Source organism: Chelonia mydas, chromosome 12, assembly GCF_015237465.2.
Source record: "Chelonia mydas isolate rCheMyd1 chromosome 12, rCheMyd1.pri.v2, whole genome shotgun sequence".
NCBI lineage: Eukaryota > Metazoa > Chordata > Testudines > Cheloniidae > Chelonia > Chelonia mydas.
Window position 1 is genome coordinate 2,854,440 of NC_051252.2, and position 17,740 is coordinate 2,872,179.

The 17,740-nt window shown below is 51.4% G+C and overlaps 1 protein-coding gene across 2 annotated transcripts in view; it reads left to right on the forward strand.

Moving 5' to 3' along the window:
* Positions 1 to 17,740, forward strand: part of HYDIN (HYDIN axonemal central pair apparatus protein) — a 446,380-nt gene that overhangs the window by 297,044 nt on the left and 131,596 nt on the right. For both annotated transcript variants that reach the window (XM_043526330.1, XM_043526331.1), the window contains exons 29-32: positions 9,899 to 10,076; positions 11,521 to 11,651; positions 13,533 to 13,666; positions 16,248 to 16,384. In XM_043526330.1, coding sequence (XP_043382265.1) covers positions 9,899 to 10,076; positions 11,521 to 11,651; positions 13,533 to 13,666; positions 16,248 to 16,384 — 580 coding nt within the window. The remainder of the gene's footprint in view (positions 1 to 9,898; positions 10,077 to 11,520; positions 11,652 to 13,532; positions 13,667 to 16,247; positions 16,385 to 17,740) is intronic.

The following is a 17,740-nucleotide window of genomic DNA, read 5'->3' on the forward strand; positions in this document are numbered from 1 at the left end:
GGTCTGGCTGTCTTTTTACTACGTGCTGTGCTTGTGTTCCCCAGGGATTTCCACTGCTCTGTGCCCAGTGAGCATGCTGGCTGATTGCTCTGTTGAACAAAGATTCTGCCCCCCAACACAGCAGTGTGGGGAGCAAAGCTGAGGAAATTCCATTGGAATGGGACTGAAGGGTGACACAGGAGGGGAAAGCAGTTACCCACCAGCACCTTCCGATTGCACAGAGGCCAGTACCTTTGTCTGACAGACCCTGTCTGAGGGGGGCTCCAGGTCTGGGGCTACCAGAGCCAGGGAATAGCCACTCTGCGTGGAAGGCTGCCAATCAACCCTGCAAAAGTTTCCTGCTGCTCAGAGCATTGCCACCTGCTGTATACACTCCCTGCCCCCCGACCACAGTTATCAGCGCACGGGGAGCCAAGGAAAGCTGGCAGTTGGTGCTGGGGGCAAGGCAGGGAGGAGCACAGCAGCAAAAAGGGGATCCCCCCACATTAAGGAGATCCCCTGGTTTTCTCATAGATGTTGGCCCTACATGAGTTCTAAAGGCTACAGCACCTACCAGCCCTGCAGCTGGACAGCTCTCCTTCAAAGCTACCTCTGGAAGTCAACGTCGTCTCTTACCTGCTATTCTGCAGGCTCTTGTTGCTATTCCTCTCCGAGGTGCTGCCTTGTCAGCGCTAACTACACGATGTCCACTGGCTACTGCCGATCTGTGATAGCTTCAGCTCGTCGGAGCGAGTTAATGAAGGACTAGGTGCCCATGCTGGAGTGCACACTGGCTCTCCTCAATCACACTGCTCTCCCAGGCGACCCCCATACACCCCCTACAGAGGGACTGGAATTCATGAGAGAAGAGCCATTGACTTGGCTGCATTTTGTGGCCCTCTTTGCTGTCCCTGCTGATAGAGCTGTCTCCTTTCCAGCCCAGCTTCATGATCCTGCCACTCAGGGGCCTCTGCATTTAGAATTACATACTTGCCTAGGGTGTTTGCATCCAGTATGGCCCTAGGTTGTATGTGCTCCAGGGATGGGATCTGTACAAAACACAGTTAGCTTTTCATTTCCATTTGCTCCTCCCTTTTCCCCACTGGCTCCTGTATTTTGCTGGTAAGAAAATTCCCTTGGTCTCTGAAATGGACTCTCTTATATTCCTCCCTTCACCATCCTTTAATTGAAGTAAATGTCTAGGTAACTTCTATACACCAGCTGCTGATCTGTCATTTGGGTTCAGATTTTTAAAGGTACTCAGGTGTTGCTGAGTTCAGCATTGCAGTGCCTCACTGATTTAGGAGCCTTTGTCTCATTTTCAAAGTGATTTACCCATGTAGGCATTAAATTCAATGGGGTTTTGGCTCCTAAATGCCTAAATTCCTTTTGAAAATGAAGTTTAGGCTCCTAATTGAGTTAGCTCTTGCAACGCTGAATGCAGCAACACCTGTATACCTTCACAAATCTAAGCCTTAGCCCATTTCTCCAATAATGCTACTTCCTGTTCCCAAACTGCACTTTGCTATCTAAAAAGCATGCATCTCTCGGGGATGCAGTGTGTTATAGGGATGGGGCATTGGCTGGGATCTCAGGAGATCTGGGTTCATAGAATCATAGAATATCAGGGTTGGAAGGGACCTCAGGAGGTCGTCTAGTCCAACCCCCTGCTCAAAGCAGGACCAATCCCCAACTAAATTATCCCAGCCAGAGCTTTGTCAAGCCTGACCTTAAAAACTTCTAAGGAAGAAGATTCAACCACCTCCCTAGGTAACGCATTCCAGTGTTTCACCACCCTCCTAGTGAAAAAGTTTTTCCTAATATCCAACCTAAACCTCCCCCACTGCAACTTGAGACCATTACTCCTTGTTCTGTCATCTGCTACCACTGAGAACAGTCTAGATCCATCCTCTTCGAACCCCCCTTTCAGGTAGTTGAAGCAGCTATCAAATCCCCCCTCATTCTTCTCTTCCGCAGACTAAACAATCCCAGTTCCCTCAGCCTCTCCTCATAAGTCATGTGTTCCAGTCCCCTAATCATTTTTGTTGCCCTCCGCTGGACTCTTTCCAATTTTTCCACATCCTTCTTGTACTGTGGGGCCCAAAACTGGACAGAGTACTCCAGATGAGGCCTCACCAATGTCGAATAGAGGGGAACGATCACCTCCCTCGATCTGCTGGCAATGCCCCCGCTTATACATCCCAAAATGCCATTGGCCTTCTTGGCAACAAGGGCACACTGCTGACTCATATCCAGCTTCTCGTCCACTGTCACCCCTAGGTCCTTCTCTGCAGAACTGCTGCCTAGCCATAGTCTGTAACGGTGCATTGGATTCTTCCGTCCTAAGTGCAGGACTCTGCACTTGTCCTTGTTGAACCTCATCAGATTTCTTTTGGCCCAACCCTCTAATTTGTCTAGGTCCCTCTGTATCCTATTCCTACCCTCCAGCGTATCTACCTCTCCTCCCAGTTTAGTGTCATCTGCAAACTTGCCGAGGGTGCAATCCACACCATCTTCCAGATCATTTATGAAGATATTGAACAAAACCGGCCCGAGGACTGACCCTTGGGGCACTCCACTTGATACCAGCTGCCAACTAGACGTGGGGCCATTGATTACTACCCGTTGAGCCCAACAATCTAGCCAACTTTCTATCCACCTTATAGTCCATTCATCCAGCCCATACTTCTTTAACTTGCTGGCAAGAATACTGTGGGAGACAGTGTCAAAAGCTTTGCTAAAGTCAAGGAACAACACGTCCACCGCTTTCCCCTCATCCACAGAGCCAGTTATCTCGTCATAGAAGGCAATTAGATTAGTCAGGCATGACTTGCCCTTGGTGAATCCATGCTGACTGTTCCTGATCACTTTCCTCTCCTCAAAGTGCTTCAAAATGAATTCGTTGGGGACCTGCTCTGTGATTTTTCCAGGGACTGAAGTGAGGCTGACTGGCCTGTAGTTCCCAGGATCCTCCTTCTTCCCTTTTTTAAAGATGGGCACTACATAAGCCTTTTTCCAGTCGTCCAGGAGTTCCCCCGATCGCCATGAGTTTTCAAAGATAATGGCCAGTGGCTCTGCAATCACATCAGCCAACTCCTTTAGCACTCTTGGATGCAGCACATCCGGCCCCATGGACTTGTGCTCGTCCAGCTTTTCTAAATAGTCCCGAACCACTTCTTTCTCCACAGAGGGCTGGTCACCTCCTCCCCATGCTGTGCTGCCCAGTGCAGTAGTCTGGGAGCTGACCTTGTTCGTGAAGACAGAGGCAAAAAAAGCATTGAGTACATTAGCTTTTTCTACATCCTCTGTCACTAGGTTGCCTCCCTCATTCAGTAAGGGGCCCACACTTTCCTTGACTTTCTTCTTGTTGCTAACATACCTGAAGAAACCCTTCTTGTTACTCTTAACATCTCTTGCTAGCTGCAACTCCAGGTATGATTTGGCCTTCCTGATTTCACTCCTGCATCCCCGAGCAATATTTTTATACTCTTCCCTGGTCATTTGTCCAATCTTCCACTTCTTGTAAGCTTCTTTTTTGTATTTAAGATCAGCAAGGATTTCACTGTGAAGCCAAGCTGGTCGCCTGCCATATTTACTATTCTTTCTACACATCGGGATGGTTTGTCCCTGTAAACTCAATAAGGATTCTTTACAATACCGCCAGCTCTCCTGGACTCCTTTCCCCCTCATGTTATTCTCCCAGGGGATCCTGCCCATCAGTTCCCTGAGGGAGTCAAAGTCTGCTTTTCTGAAGTCCAGGGTCCATATTCTGCTGCTCTCCTTTCTTCCCTGTGTCAGGATCCTGAACTCGACCATCTCACGGTCACTGCCTCCCAGGTTCCCATCCACTTTTGCTTCCCCTACTAATTCTTCCCGGTTTGTGAGCCGCAGGTCAAGAAGAGCTCTGCCCCATTTGGTTCCTCCAGCACTTGCACCAGGAAATTGTCCCCTACACTTTCCAAAAACGTCCTGGATGTCTGTGCACCGCTGTATTGCTCACCCAGCAGATATCAGGGTGATTGAAGCCGCCCATGAGAACCAGGGCCTGCGATCTAGTAACTTCCGTGAGTTGCCGGAAGAAAGCCTCGTCCACCTCATCCCCCTGGTCCGGTGGTCTATAGCAGACTCCCACCACAACATCACCCTTGTTGCTCACACTTCTAAACTTAATCCAGAGACTCTCAGGTTTTTCTGCAGTTTCATACTGGAGCTCTGAGCAGTCATACTGCTCTCTTACATACAGTGCAACTCCCCCACCTTTTCTGCCCTGCCTGTCCTTCCTGAACAGTTTGTATCCATCCATGACAGTACTCCAGTCATGTGAGTTATCCCACCAAGTCTCTGTTATTCCAGTCACATCATAATTCCTTGACTGTGCCAGGACTTCCAGTTCTCCCTGCTTGTTTCCCAGGCTTCTTGCATTTGTGTATAGGCACTTGAGATAACTCGCTGATCGTCCCTCTTTCTCAGTATGAGGCAGGAGCCCTGCCCTCTCGCGCGCTCCTGCTCGTGCTTCCTCCCGGTATTCCACTTCCCTGCTTTGGTCTCCTTCCCCCGGTGAACCTAGTTTAAAGCCCTCCTCACTAGCTTAGCCAGCCTGCTTGCGAAGATGCTCTTCCCTCTCTTCGTTAGGTGGAGCCCGTCTCTGCCTAGCACTCCTCCTTCTTGGAACACCATCCCATGGTCAAAGAATCCAAAGCCTTCTCTCCGACACCACCTGTGTAGCTATTCGTTGACTTCCATGATCCCTATCCAGGCCTTTTCCTTCCATGGGGAGGATGGACGAGAAGACCACTTGCGCCTCAAACTCCTTTATCCTTCTTCCCAGAGCCACGTAGTCTGCAGTGATCCACTCAAGGTCACTCTTGGCAGTATCATTGGTGCCCACGTGGAGAAGCAGGAAGGGGTAGTGATCTGAGGGCTTGATGAGTCTCGGCAGTCTCTCTGTCACATCGTGAATCCTAGCTCCTGGCAAGCAGCAGACTTCTCGGTTTACCCGGTCGGGGCGGCAGATAGATGACTCAGTCCCCCTGAGGAGAGAGTCCCCGACCACCACCACCCGCCTCCTTCTCTTGGGAGAGGTGGTCGTGGAACCCCCATTCCTAGGACAGTGCATCTCATGCCTTCCAATCGCCGGAGTCTCCTTCTGTTCCCTTCCCTCAGATGTATCATCTAGTCCACTCTCCGCCTTAGTACCTGTGCAGAGAAGATGAAAATGGTTACTTACCTGTATCTGAGTTGCTGGTACATGGATGCTCCCCTTTCTTCTTCTGGAGGTCACATGCTGCCAAATTTCTTCACCATCCTCCTGTCCCCGCTGCGCAGCCTGCTCCGAATCTTCAGAACATTGTGCCCGTAGAAGCATATCCTGACGTCTGTCCAGGAAATCTTCAGTTTCTCTGATGCAGCGCAGGGTTGATCCTTGTTTCTCCAGACCTTGAACCTTCTCTACCAATATGGAGACCAGCTTGCACTTTGTACAGACAAAGTCACTTCTGTCCTGTGGAAGAAAGACAAACATGGCACATCCAGTGCAGGTCATATCAGCTGAACGCTCCCCATCAATATTACCTTCCTTCTACGAGCTTCCTCAGGAGTTGTAGTAACTGCTCCTGAGGTTCTGCTCTTGGCTCTGCCACTGACCTGCTGTGTGACCTTGGCTAGTCACCTCCCCGCTCTGTGCCTCAGTTTCCCCTTCCACCCATTGTCTGCCTTGTCTATTTGGACTATAAGCTCTCTGGGGCAGGGACTGTCTCTCATTTTATGTGTATAGCACCTGCTCCATGGGGCTGTGATCTCAATTGCTTGTATTACTGTAGGCCCTACTGTAATACAAATAATAACAAAGAACACCATGCAGCCCACTGGAGAGACACCAGCATCCCTTCAGGCACTTAACAGTGTCCTAAGCATTTCAGCCTCTCTCTCAGCATATCCCAGCAGATCCATGTTAGGGATTGGGGTTTGTCAGGGACAATAGGTTCTAGGTGGTGCCACACTTTGTCATGTGTACTGATCGATAGTGTCTGAGCACCTCGCCATCCATTTCTTGTCATTATTCTCACAGCACCCTTGGGAGGCAGGGAAGTGCTCTTATCCCCATTTTTTGACCGATGGGGCACTGCAGCACAGACAGGCTAAGGGAACATCGCCACAGCAGCTGGGAAGTGTAATCCCCAGTTTGGGCAGACGCTCCGGTGCTAGTGCCTAAAAATAACCGTGCAGCGGCGCGGGCTCGCCACCCACATACAACACTTCCCAATCCTCCAGCTACGTCCTTGGGTGGTGAACCTGTGCCACCAGGGCCATGCTGCTAGGGTGTGTACATCTCCCGGAAGTGGGAATTATACCTCCCAGCTGCCAGGAAGACAGACCGTCACAAGGGCACACAGGAAGTTGGTAACCGAGAAAGGAATTGAATCTGGGTCCCCCCTCGCCCAGGCTGGCCGCTTGGCCATGCAGCCACCCTTCCCCTGGCTGAGCAGACTGAGTTTCTCCACTGGGTTGCTGTGTTGAAATGTGCGCCCTGCACACCTCTGGCCCAGCAACCGAGCTGGTTGGCAGATACACTGGAGGGTAGGTACAGGCAGTGATGAGCTGCCAAAATCTTAACAGCCGGTTCCCTATAAAAAGTTCTGATGTAAGGGCTGTGTCCCAGTATGTATTTTTTGTACCCACAGGGTTACCATATGTTCGTATTTTCCCGGGAGGAATTTTAAAATTTTAAAATCCCGGACGGCAATTTAAGAACCAAAAAGCCTGACCTGTCCGGGAAAATACGGGTGTGTGTTAACCCTGTCTAAAGTTCTTTTTTAAAAAGATGGGCCTGACCTAGAAACGAGCTCTGTTTCCCATGTGTGGGGCCCCGCCATGCCCTGGGGGTGTGCTAGGGTGACCAGATGTCCCGATTTTATAGGGACAGTCCCAAGTTTGGGGTCTTTTTCTTATATAGGCTCCTATTACCCCCCACCCTCATCCCTGATTTTTCACACTTGCTGTCTGGTCACCTAGGGTGTGCACATGTGTGGGTCTCAGCTGCTCCCTGCCCCCCTCACTGAAGCAGGTGTGCAGGGTTACTGCCCTGGGAACTGCAGGGCACCAGTGGACGTGGAGCCAGCTGCAGACAGGGGCATGGGGCAGGGCTAGCTGGAGGCAGGGGGTGCAGGGCTGGCTGCGGGCAGGGCAGGGGGTGCGGAGCTGGCTGGAGACAGGAGGGTGCGGGGTTGGCTGGAGGCAACGGGGTATGGGGCTGGCTGGAGACAGGGCAGGGGCTGACTGGAGGTAGGGGCTGGCTGCAGGCAGGGCAGGGGGTGCGGCAGGGGCTGGCTGCAGGCAGGGGGTGCGGGGGTGGCTGGAGACAGGGGCTGGCTGCGGGCAGGGCAGGGGGTGCGGCAGGGGCTGGGTGCAGGCAGGGAGTGCAGGGGTGGCTGGAGGCAGGGCAGGGGGTGGCTGGAGGCAGGGGCTGGCTGCGGGCAGGGGGTGGTTGGAGGCAGGGCAGGGGGTGGCTGGAGGCAGGGGCTGGCTGCGGGCAGGGGGTGGCTGGAGGCAGGGCAGGGGGTGGCTGGAGGCAGGGGCTGGCTGCGGGCAGGGGGTGGTTGGAGGCAGGGCAGGGGGTGGTTGGAGGCAGAGGCTGGCTGCGGGCAGGGGGTGGCTGGAGGCAGGGCAGGTGGTGGCTGGAGGCAGAGGCTGGCTGCGGGCAGGGGGTGGCTGGAGGCAGGGCAGAGGGTGGCTGGAGGCAGGGGCTGGCTGCGGGCAGGGGGTGGCTGGAGGCAGGGGCTGGCTGCAGGCAGGGGGTGGCTGGAGGCAGGGGCTGGCTGCGGGCAGGGGGTGCGGGGGTGGCTGGAGACGGGGGCTGGCTTCGGGCAGGGGGTGCGGGGGTGGCTGGAGGCAGGGGCTGGCTGCGGGCAGGGGGTGGCTGGAGGCAGGGGCTGGCTGGAGGCAGGGCAGGGGCTGGCTACGGGCAGGGGCTGGCTGCGGGCAGGGGGTGCGGGGCTGGCTGCGGGCAGGGGCTGGTGTGGGCAGGGGCTGGTGCGGGCAGCGGGTGCGGGGGTGGCTGGAGGCGGGGGCCGGCTGCGGGCAGGGTGGGGGGTGCTCACGGGGAGCAGCCCGAGCAGCAGGACACAGCCCAGGCCCAGCAGAGCAGCCGGGGACCCACCCGGCAGCAGCAGGAGCCCCAGGGCCAGGGGAGCAGCAGCAGCACCAGGGCTCGTGCCCAGGGCCAGGCGGCAGCCCACACGGCTCCCGCAGTGCAGCGCCCCCGGCGGCCAGAGGAGGAATTACATCACTTCCTGGCCAGAGCCCATCAAAGCCTGAGTGCCCCCTGCAGGGAAGCGAGTTAACAACCGGTTCTAAAACTGCTTCAAAATTTAACAACCGGTTTGTGTGAACTGGCTCCAGCTCGCCACTGGGTATAGGATACAGAGGGACCTAGAGAAATTAGAGGATTGGCCCAAAGGAAATCTGATCAGGTTCAACAAGGACAAGTGCAGAGTCCTGCACTTAGGAAGGAAGAACCCCATGCACCGCTACAGACTAGGGACCGAATGGCTCAGCAGCAGTTCTGCAGAAAAGGACCGAGGGGTTACAGTGGATGAGAAGCTGGATAGGAGACAACAGTGTGCCCTTGTTGCCAAGAAGGCCAATGGCATTTTGGGATGTATATGTAGGGGCATTGCCAGCAGATCGAGGGAGGTGATCGTTCCCCTCTATTCGACATTGGTGAGGCCTCATCTGGAGTACTGTGTCCAGTTTTGGGCCCCACACTACAAGAAGGATGTGGAAAAATTGGAAAACGTCCAGTGGAGGACAACAAAAAATGATTAGGGGACTGGAGCACATGACTTATGAGGAGAGGCTGCGGGAACTGGGATTATTAAGTCTGCAGAAGAGAAGAATGAGGGGGGATTTGATAGCGGCTTTCAACTACCTGAAAGGGGGTTCCAGAGAGGATGGCTCTAGACTGTTCTCAGTGGTAGCAGATGACAGAACAAGGAGTAATGGTCTCAAGTTGCAGTGGGGGAGGTTTAGGTTGGATATTAGGAAAAACTTTTTCACTGGGAGGGTGGTGAAGCACTGGAATGGGTTACCTAGGGAGGTGGTGGAATCTCCTTCCTTGGAGTTTTTCAAGTTCAGTCTTGACAAAGCCCTGGCTGGGATGATTTAGTTGGGGATTGGTCCTGCTTTGAGCAGGGGGTGGACTTCCAACCCTGATATTCTATGATTCTCTGATGTGCCCAGCTACTGCAGTGGTTTGCCACACTTCGAAATCCATGCAGGTGAATGAAAATGCTTCACCTTTGCCAGCAGGAATGAAGTATTGTCCTAGAAAAGACTTTCCCAAGCCTAACACCTAGCTGTGGGCCTGCTTGGGTGACCACCTGTGAAGGGCACAGGCAGCCTCTCTTCCCCCACTCACAGCCCTGTGCAATGTGGATGGGAGTGGGGGCACAGGGACTGGTCTCTGTTTGCTGTTACCCTCTTGGGGGCAAGCTGTCTGAAAGGGAGTGGGGTAAAAGTGGGGCTATGTAGCTGGTTGGGCGTCCTCTGTCCCCTCTCTGAGCCACAACTGGGGCCAATCAGCCAGCCGTCCTACAGGGCATGCTGCCTGCAGTGTAGCACCCTGTAGCATGCCTGAAGGCACCCAGGGCACAACCAGTCCTGCATTAGTAATGGTCTGACAGGACAGGCCTCATGGTGTATTCTGACACAGAGACTTAAGTTTATGTGTGCTTTGGGGTCTATGGAAGCTACAATACGTCGCTTGAATCCAGTGAGAGCAACTTCACTTGTTCTGTTTGCTTCAGCTCTGTGCCCTCCCTTCCTCACCTCTTGCCCCCATCCCAGCTCTTGGCAGCATCTCCATGTGTTCAGTGAACCCTCTGCCCGGTACCATGTCCTGGCTGTCTCCCACCTGCTGCAGGGTTACATTGAACCAGAAAAAGAACAGGTGCTGAAGGTCTATTACCTGCCTGGCGTGCCTGAGGTCTTCCAGCAGACCTTCCAGATACAGGTGGCCCACCTGGAGCCAGAGAGCATCACCTTGAAAGGAGAGGGAACCTTCCCCAGGATCTGCCTGGATCTGCCCAGAAACATCAAAGGTAGGGACCCCCTCCCCACCATACCCTCTTCTGCTCAGTTCCAGACACTTGCTGAAGGCTCTCTCCAGTACTTCCTTGCCTCGCATTCATAGGGCACCATCACACGTACTTCCAAAGAACATGTAGGTTCTGGGAACTATAGGACTGGCAGGGACCTCCTGGGTCATGGAGTCCACTCCCAGCTATGGCAGACAGCTCCATCGGAGAAACTTATCAAGCTCAATCTTAGCACTAGTCAGGTTGTTTGGCCCCGCTCTGTCCATTGGCTCAGGGGATTATTAACGAAATCTTCAACCTTTCAACCGCTGCTATTGGCATGTGGTATTTACTGAGCACTGGCATGGCAGCAAATGCAGGAGAGGATGTGGTCTCTGCCCCAGAGACCGTACCATTGAGAGAGCCAGGTGATACAACAGTGGCCCAGAGAGGGTCCAGGTGGGCAAGAAGTTGTGGGGTAGGATGGAACAGTGGCAGGGAGGGGTACAGCTCAAGGGAATGAGACACTTATATTGAGGAGGAAGATGAATGGGACCGAAGGAGGGATTCAGAGAGGGAGACAAATGCTCTGCATGGTGTGTGAGGGGAGGTCTTTTTCACAGCAGCATATTTGGGATGTGCTGAAGGGGAGGGAGGTGGGAAGCTGGGGGCCAGAGAGGAGGAAACTGGGGATAGTCAAGGCAGGAGAAGACCCCAAGCCATGGAGAAGAGATTTAGTCACAGGGCTACAGAGGGAAGGATGGGATAGATGCTGGAGAGGAAAAGCCGAAAGGATTTAGGAATAACCTGAATGGGGTTTGTGGGGGGAAGAGAGGACTCAAATCAGATATTGAGGTTGTTTGCTTCAGTGACAGGGAGAACAATGGAGGAAGGGAGCGAGCCTGCGAGGAAAGATGAGGGGGCTCACTCTGGGTCATGCTTAGCTTGCGTTGGAGGAAGGTCAGCGAGGTTGACAGGCAGTGACTGTTGTGCAAACACATGGAGTCGGAGAGGTAGATCTGGTGGGAATCAGCACAGGGAGAAGCCATGTCAGGTGAGCCAGGGATAAGAAGAGTCAGACGGGGGGAAGATGGGGAAGGGGATGGAGAAGACAAGGGAGGAGCTCTTGCCAGTTGTATCTATTTTGATTATGAAGGAACCAGCAAGTTCCTAAATGGAAAGGGAGGAGGACAGAAGCAGGGGAGAAGTTTTGAGAAGAATATCAGAGGTTGAGCAGAGATCATAAGCGCTGGACTTAATTGGGAGAGAACAGAACTGATGGCAGAGCTGCAGGAGGAGAGAGCTAATCTGTAGGGAAGGAAGTATGCACTGTCTCTGCATTTTCCTCAGTAGGTCTGAGAGATGGGGGGCCATGGTAGGGTTCAGTGAGGTTTCCTGGGTGTCACTGGGGTAGAATCTGTCTATAACCCGTGCTTTTTTCCTGACCACCCATTGGTTCCTCCTACAGGAAATGAAAGGTATGAGAATATCCTCAAGGAGGCAAAACAGAGGATGGAAGGAGAGATTCAGAGAAATGAGGCACTTGGCCACCCAGATGCAATGGCTGCAGAGCCATCCACGGACCATTCTGGCACCATGGTAAGAAAGGCTGCTGTTTGCTTTAAGTGCTTCCTGCTGCCCTGGCCACACCCCTCTGCAGCCACCCTTATTTTGGCCTGTACTGACTCTTCATGCTGCATCCTTGGGAGGTTATCCACAGTCACCTGCCACGGGGATCACGCCTACAGTGTGTAACAACTCTAGTTGCATTCGCTAATTCTCTTCAGAAAATGTAACAATCTCAATAATACATGGCCTGATCCTGCAGCCCATGCTGACCTGAGTAGCCCACTGACTTCCAGTAGGACTGGCTGTGCAAGTAAACGCTGGAGGACTGAGCCCAGAGAAGTGCACAGCCAAGAGAAGGATGAGACAAAGGCATAAACATTGTGCCTGATCTCTGCAGCGGATGGTTATCTAAGTGCCTCGTGCAGCAGAACTCTCAGCATGCTACTGGTGTGTAGCGTTTGGAAGCTTATGCGAGGAAGTATGGTCTGACAGGTGATCTGTGCTCGCTTGGGCGTACTGTACTCGATCAGCTCAGGCAGTGGCTCTTCCAGGCTGGGAGCATGCCTTCGTTCTGCTGCGTGAAGCGCTGGTAAACCTTTGGTGTGGAATCAGTGTTTGGTAACGGTGATTAGCTGGTTGCTGATGTGGGGAGGGCTATGTGTCTTACTCAGACCCAATATTTCTAGGTTTACCTGATCATAGAGAACTGAACTATTTGAGTCTGTAGTCTAAGCTATTCCAGAGTCTTGTTTACATATGTTCTTATAACCATGCTCATCACGGTAGCATCAGACATGCATGAAGTGACATGACTCACATCTGTCATGTGTGGTTTGTTCTCTCTCTCATCCTCTCCCCAACAGTTTATGTGAAGTTTCAAACAATTCTGGGTGGGACTTTCCACTCTAACAAATACCCACTCATCAGTAGCTCAGTTGATTCCCTCCGGTCTCTGTAATGATATTCAGTTGAATTCTTGATTGTATGCTAGTTCCTGGATCTTTCTCTTTTCAGTGCATTGCAGTCCATATTCTGTATAGATTCATGCCAATGGCAGAGAGCATTTAAAATAGTTCCCTGGGTGGGAAAACCTACATAAAATTGCATTACATTGTATTATATCACACAATTAGCTGTGTTAGACAGACAGGTGTTCACCCTTCCACCAGCAGATTTACTACAGTCCGGCCTGTATCAGTGATTGGGGTGGTCCCCCTTGTAGGGGCCTGTTGCATTTGTCTTTAATAGTGACCATTTAGTGCATTCCAGGCCTCCACCGGGGACAGACAGATGCTTGGGATATTGAAAGTTTCCTGGCTTGTCTGGTACCTGGCCTGTATATTTGCCTGGCTACTCAGTTTTTAATTGTGACTAGCCAGACAGAAAACCAGGTCATTTACCAGAGTGATCTCTTACGCCATCTCCAGGCAAGGTGGCTTGCTGGTAAACTACAGCCAGATCAACACTTACAAATTAGATCAGCCTCACTCAAATTAGATCAGCGTCACTCGGGGGTCGGGGGGGTGTTGAAAAAATTCACCCCTTCAAGCACCGTAGTTTAGCTGACCTAACCTCTGGTGTAGACATGGCTAGGTTGATGGTAGAGTTCTTCCATCAATGTACCTGCTGCTGCTCGAGGAGGGGGATTACCTACATCGACAGAAAAACCCTTCCATCGATGTACAAAGTATCTACGCTACGGCGCTGCACCGCTGTCGCATCTGTAGGGAAAATGGTGGAGAGCTACATCCAGACTCAGCAGTGAGACAGAGGTGTTTGCCTTGTGGAGGGGATGACACCACCAACCCCATCAGAAGTTGCACACAGTGAGAATGGGGGCCTGCCTTCCGGGAAGAGCTTTTGCTTTCTAGAGGGCTTCTGCTGACCAGCTACTCTCTTTGCTTTCCCCAGTTTGACACTTGGCTGCAGATGGAAGTGGAGCGGCTGCTCATAAAAGAACATGCCCTGGAGCAGCAGAAAGCTATTGTCTCTGATCCCACGGAGGACTCCACCCTCAGCCAGCGTGCTCGCCAAAAACTAGTGAAGTTAGTGATGGCCTGTGGCCTGTTGGCCTGTGCAGGATGCCCACATCTATAGAACCATGCGGCAATAGCTCTGCACCTCAGCAGGGGCCTGTCTCTATGGGATGCTGCACACCTCCTGCGAGCTGCTGAGTGTCCTCAACTCCCACTGACGTTGCTGGGACTTGCGGGTGCTCAGCACCTCACAGTGCCAGAGTTTGGAATTCAGGACTGGTTCCGATTCCGACTCCTGCGGGTCCCTCTGCAGCTCACTGGTTGGAAGTTCTTTGAAGGGGTCAACAAACATGGACAAGGGGGATCCAGTGGACATATACGGTACTTAGATTTCCAGAAAGCCTTGGACAAGGTCCCTCACCAAAGGCTCTTACGTAAATTATATTGTCATGGGATAAGAGGGAAGATCCTTTCATGGACTGAGAACTGGTTAAAAGACAGGGAACAAAGGGTAGGAATAAATGGTAAATTTTCAGAATGGAGAGGGGTAACTAGTGGTGTTCCCCAAGAGACAATCCTAGGACCAATCCTATTCAACCTATTCATAAATGATCTGGAGAAAGGGGTAAACAGCGAAGTGGCAAAGTTTTCAGATGATACTAATCTGCTCAAGATAGTTAAGACCAAAGCAGACTGTGAAGAACTTCAAAAAGATCTCACAAAACTTAAGTGATTGGACAACAAAATGGCAAATGAAATTTAATGTGGATAAATGTAAAGTAATGCACATTGGAAAAAAATAACCCCAACTATACATACAATATGATGGGGGCTAATTTAGCTACAACTAATCAGGAGAAAGATCTTGCAGTCATCGTGGATAGTTCTCTGAAGACGTCCACGCAGTGTGCAGCGGGATGTTAGGAATCATTAAAAAAGGGATCGAGAATAAGATGGAGAATATCTTATTGCCCTTATATAAATCCATGGTACGCCCACATCTTGAATACTGCGTACAGATGTGGTCCCCTCATCTCAAAAAAGATATACTGGCATTAGAAAAGGTTCAGAGAAGGGCAACTAAAATGATTAGGGGGTTGGAACAGGTCCCATATGAGGAGAGATTAAAGAGGCTAGGACCTTTTAGCTTGGAAAAGAGGAGACTAAGGGGGGATATGATAGAGGTCTATAAAATCAGGAGTAGTGTGGAGAAAGTGAATAAGGAAAAGTTATTTACTTGTTCCCATAATATAAGAACTAGGGGCCACCAAATGCAATTAATGGTCAGCAGGTTTAAAACAAATGAAAGGAAGTTCTTCTTCACACAGCGCACAGTCAACCTGTGGAACTCCTTGCCTGAGGAGGTTGTGAAGGCTAGGACTATAACAGGGTTTAAAAGAGAACTGGATAAATCCATGGAGGTTAAGTCCATTAATGGCTATTAGCCAGGATGGGTAAGGAATGGTGTCCCTAGCCTCTGTTTGTCAGAGGGTGGAGATGGATGGCAGGAGAGAGATCACTGATCATTACCTGTTAGGTTCACTCCCTCTGGGGCACCTGGCACTGGCCACTGTCGGCAGACAGGATACTGGGCTGGATGGACTTTTGGTCTGACCCAGTATGGCCGTTCTTATGTTCTTATGAATGTGTAGCATTCCTTGCAAAAGATTTTACAATTCCATTGTTGACTAGAAATGTCTTCCTCGTATTGCTGGGCTGGTTTTCTCTCCAGCTCTGAGCCCAGCAGGGTCAGTCAAATTTATTAAAGTCAAATTGCCTTTTGCCAGGTTAATGCATCATTACTGGCAACAGCCAGAGACCATCAAACCAGTTCAGACTGGTAATAACCATTGCTACTGATGGGCCTGGAGCAGAAGGCTTCATAGGACAAGCTGACCAGACTGGGCATAACAGCAGGAAAATATTCCATTCCTGAGTTCAGGAACTGGGAATTACACAGATATCAACTGGACAAGACTTAGCCCAAGGGGTGTGGCTACTGGTGGGATCACAGGGGTACACAGACCAACAAGTCTTCTCAGTGCCCCTCCTTGAATGAGGCAAAGACATTTCCCCTGTTCAGCTACACCTTGATTCAGGAACATGCTTGTGCTTCCTTCCCATTGACTTCACCTGCACCTAAGCATGTGCATAGGGTTATGCTTAAGTGCTCTCCGGAATAGTGATGACTTCCTGAATTGTGACCCTAGCACCAACGAGGAATGGGCCTGCTTTGGAAGAGCCTCACCTCCTATCTGTGGAGGCTGAGTGCTGCATTCTAAGGGCGTTGGCATGGGTGAAACTTGGCTACAGTGCAGAGAAACTTCACTGAAATGTATTGAAGCAATTTTAAGTGACCCAGCATTACATTAATATACGCTAGGGAACTTTTAGTTCACGCCAGCAGGCTCTACGTGGGCCAGTTAGCATGCAACGCATTGGTGTACTTTAGAAATCATGCACGGCTGCCCATGCAGACAAGCCGTTAATGACACATCATTGGGAATTTAGGCCTGGCGTTCCGCACTCGGGGCTGAGTTTTCTGAGCAGTGAATGGTGATATAACATGGGACTTGCTCCTCGCTTTGAAAATGCAGCCCAGATGAGCAGGAGGCTGTGACTCAAACTGAGCTCTCGTTAACCCTTTCAGAGCTCAGCTGCCTGAATACATCTTGGACTTTGGCTACATCATTCTTGGTAACATCCGAACTCACATTGTCAAAATCACCAACACCGGCGAGTTCCCTGTATCCTTCCATGCAGACAGACGGGCCCTGCATGATACAGGTAATGGGGATGAGATGCTTATGTGGGCTTTAACTAAATGGGAGTAGGAATGAACCATCTCAGTTTGATGCAATAGTTCAAAATCTGTTGAATGTGCAGAGGCAGCAGTTCTGCAGAAAAGGACCCAGGGGTGACAGTGGACGAGAAGCTGGATAGGAGTCACCAGTGTGCCCTTGTTGCCAAGAAGGCCAATGGCATTTTGGGGTGTATAAGCAGGAGCATTGTCAGCAGATCGAGGGACGTGATCGTTCCCCTCTATTCGGCATTGGTGAGGGCTCATCTGGAGTACTGTGTCCAGTTTTGGGCCCCACACTACAAGAAGGATGTGGAAAAATCGGAAAACGTCCAGCGGAGGGCAACAAAAATGATTAGGGGACTGGAGCACATGACTTATGAGGAGAGGCTGAGGAAACTGGGCTTGTTTAGTCTGTGGAAGGGAAGAATGAGGGGGGATTTGATAGCTGCTTTCAACTACCTGAAAGGGGGTTCCAAAGAGGATGGATCTAGACTGTTCTCAGTGATAGCAGATGACAGAACAAGGAGTAATGGTCTCAAGTTGCAGTGGAGGAGTTTTAGGTTGGATATTAGGAAAAACTTTTTCACTAGGAGGGTGGTGAAGCACTGGAATGGGTTACCTAGGGACGTGGTAGAATCTCCTTCCTGTAAGGTTTTCAAAGTCAGGCTTGACAAAGCCCTGGCTGGGATGATTTAGTTGGGGATTGGTCCTGCTTTGAGCAGGGGGTTGGACTAGATGACCTCCTGAGGTCCCTTCCAACTGCGATATTCTATGATTCTATGTACTATGGGAAATCCCACCTCTTCCCATTAGGGCTTTCTGTATCTTACACTTTCCTCCATCCAGTAACGCTCACTCCACCCACCTCTCTCCCAGCTGCCTTTTTGCCAACTCTTACTTCAGTTGGAGGGACAGAGAGCCAGGATTCCCTCCCCTCCACTCCCGTTGCAGGGCTGCTCTCAGCTGATGGAAAACCTCATACCAGCTCCTAGCCAATGCCCCATCTACACACCCTGTTGGTGGGGGAAAGTTGGAGAGTGACTGTGCAACTTTGATTCTCAGCTGGCCAATGGTCCCATAGGGATCATAGCCAACTGGCATAAGTAAGAGCAGCCCCTAAGCCCACCCTCAGGGCTGAGTGGCTCTCAGTGCAGGAGAGAATCGAGACCAGAATATATCAAGTCTGTTCCTGCTCCCTAAGTGATCAGTGGAAGTTTTACTGTTGACTTTAATGGGAGCAGGATTGGGCCCAGAGTCATCCTTTAAGATCAGTGTCAGTGTTTCTCCAGGGATCAGTAATTAGGGAATTAGATGATGCTGCAGTCAGCACCTTCTTTCCC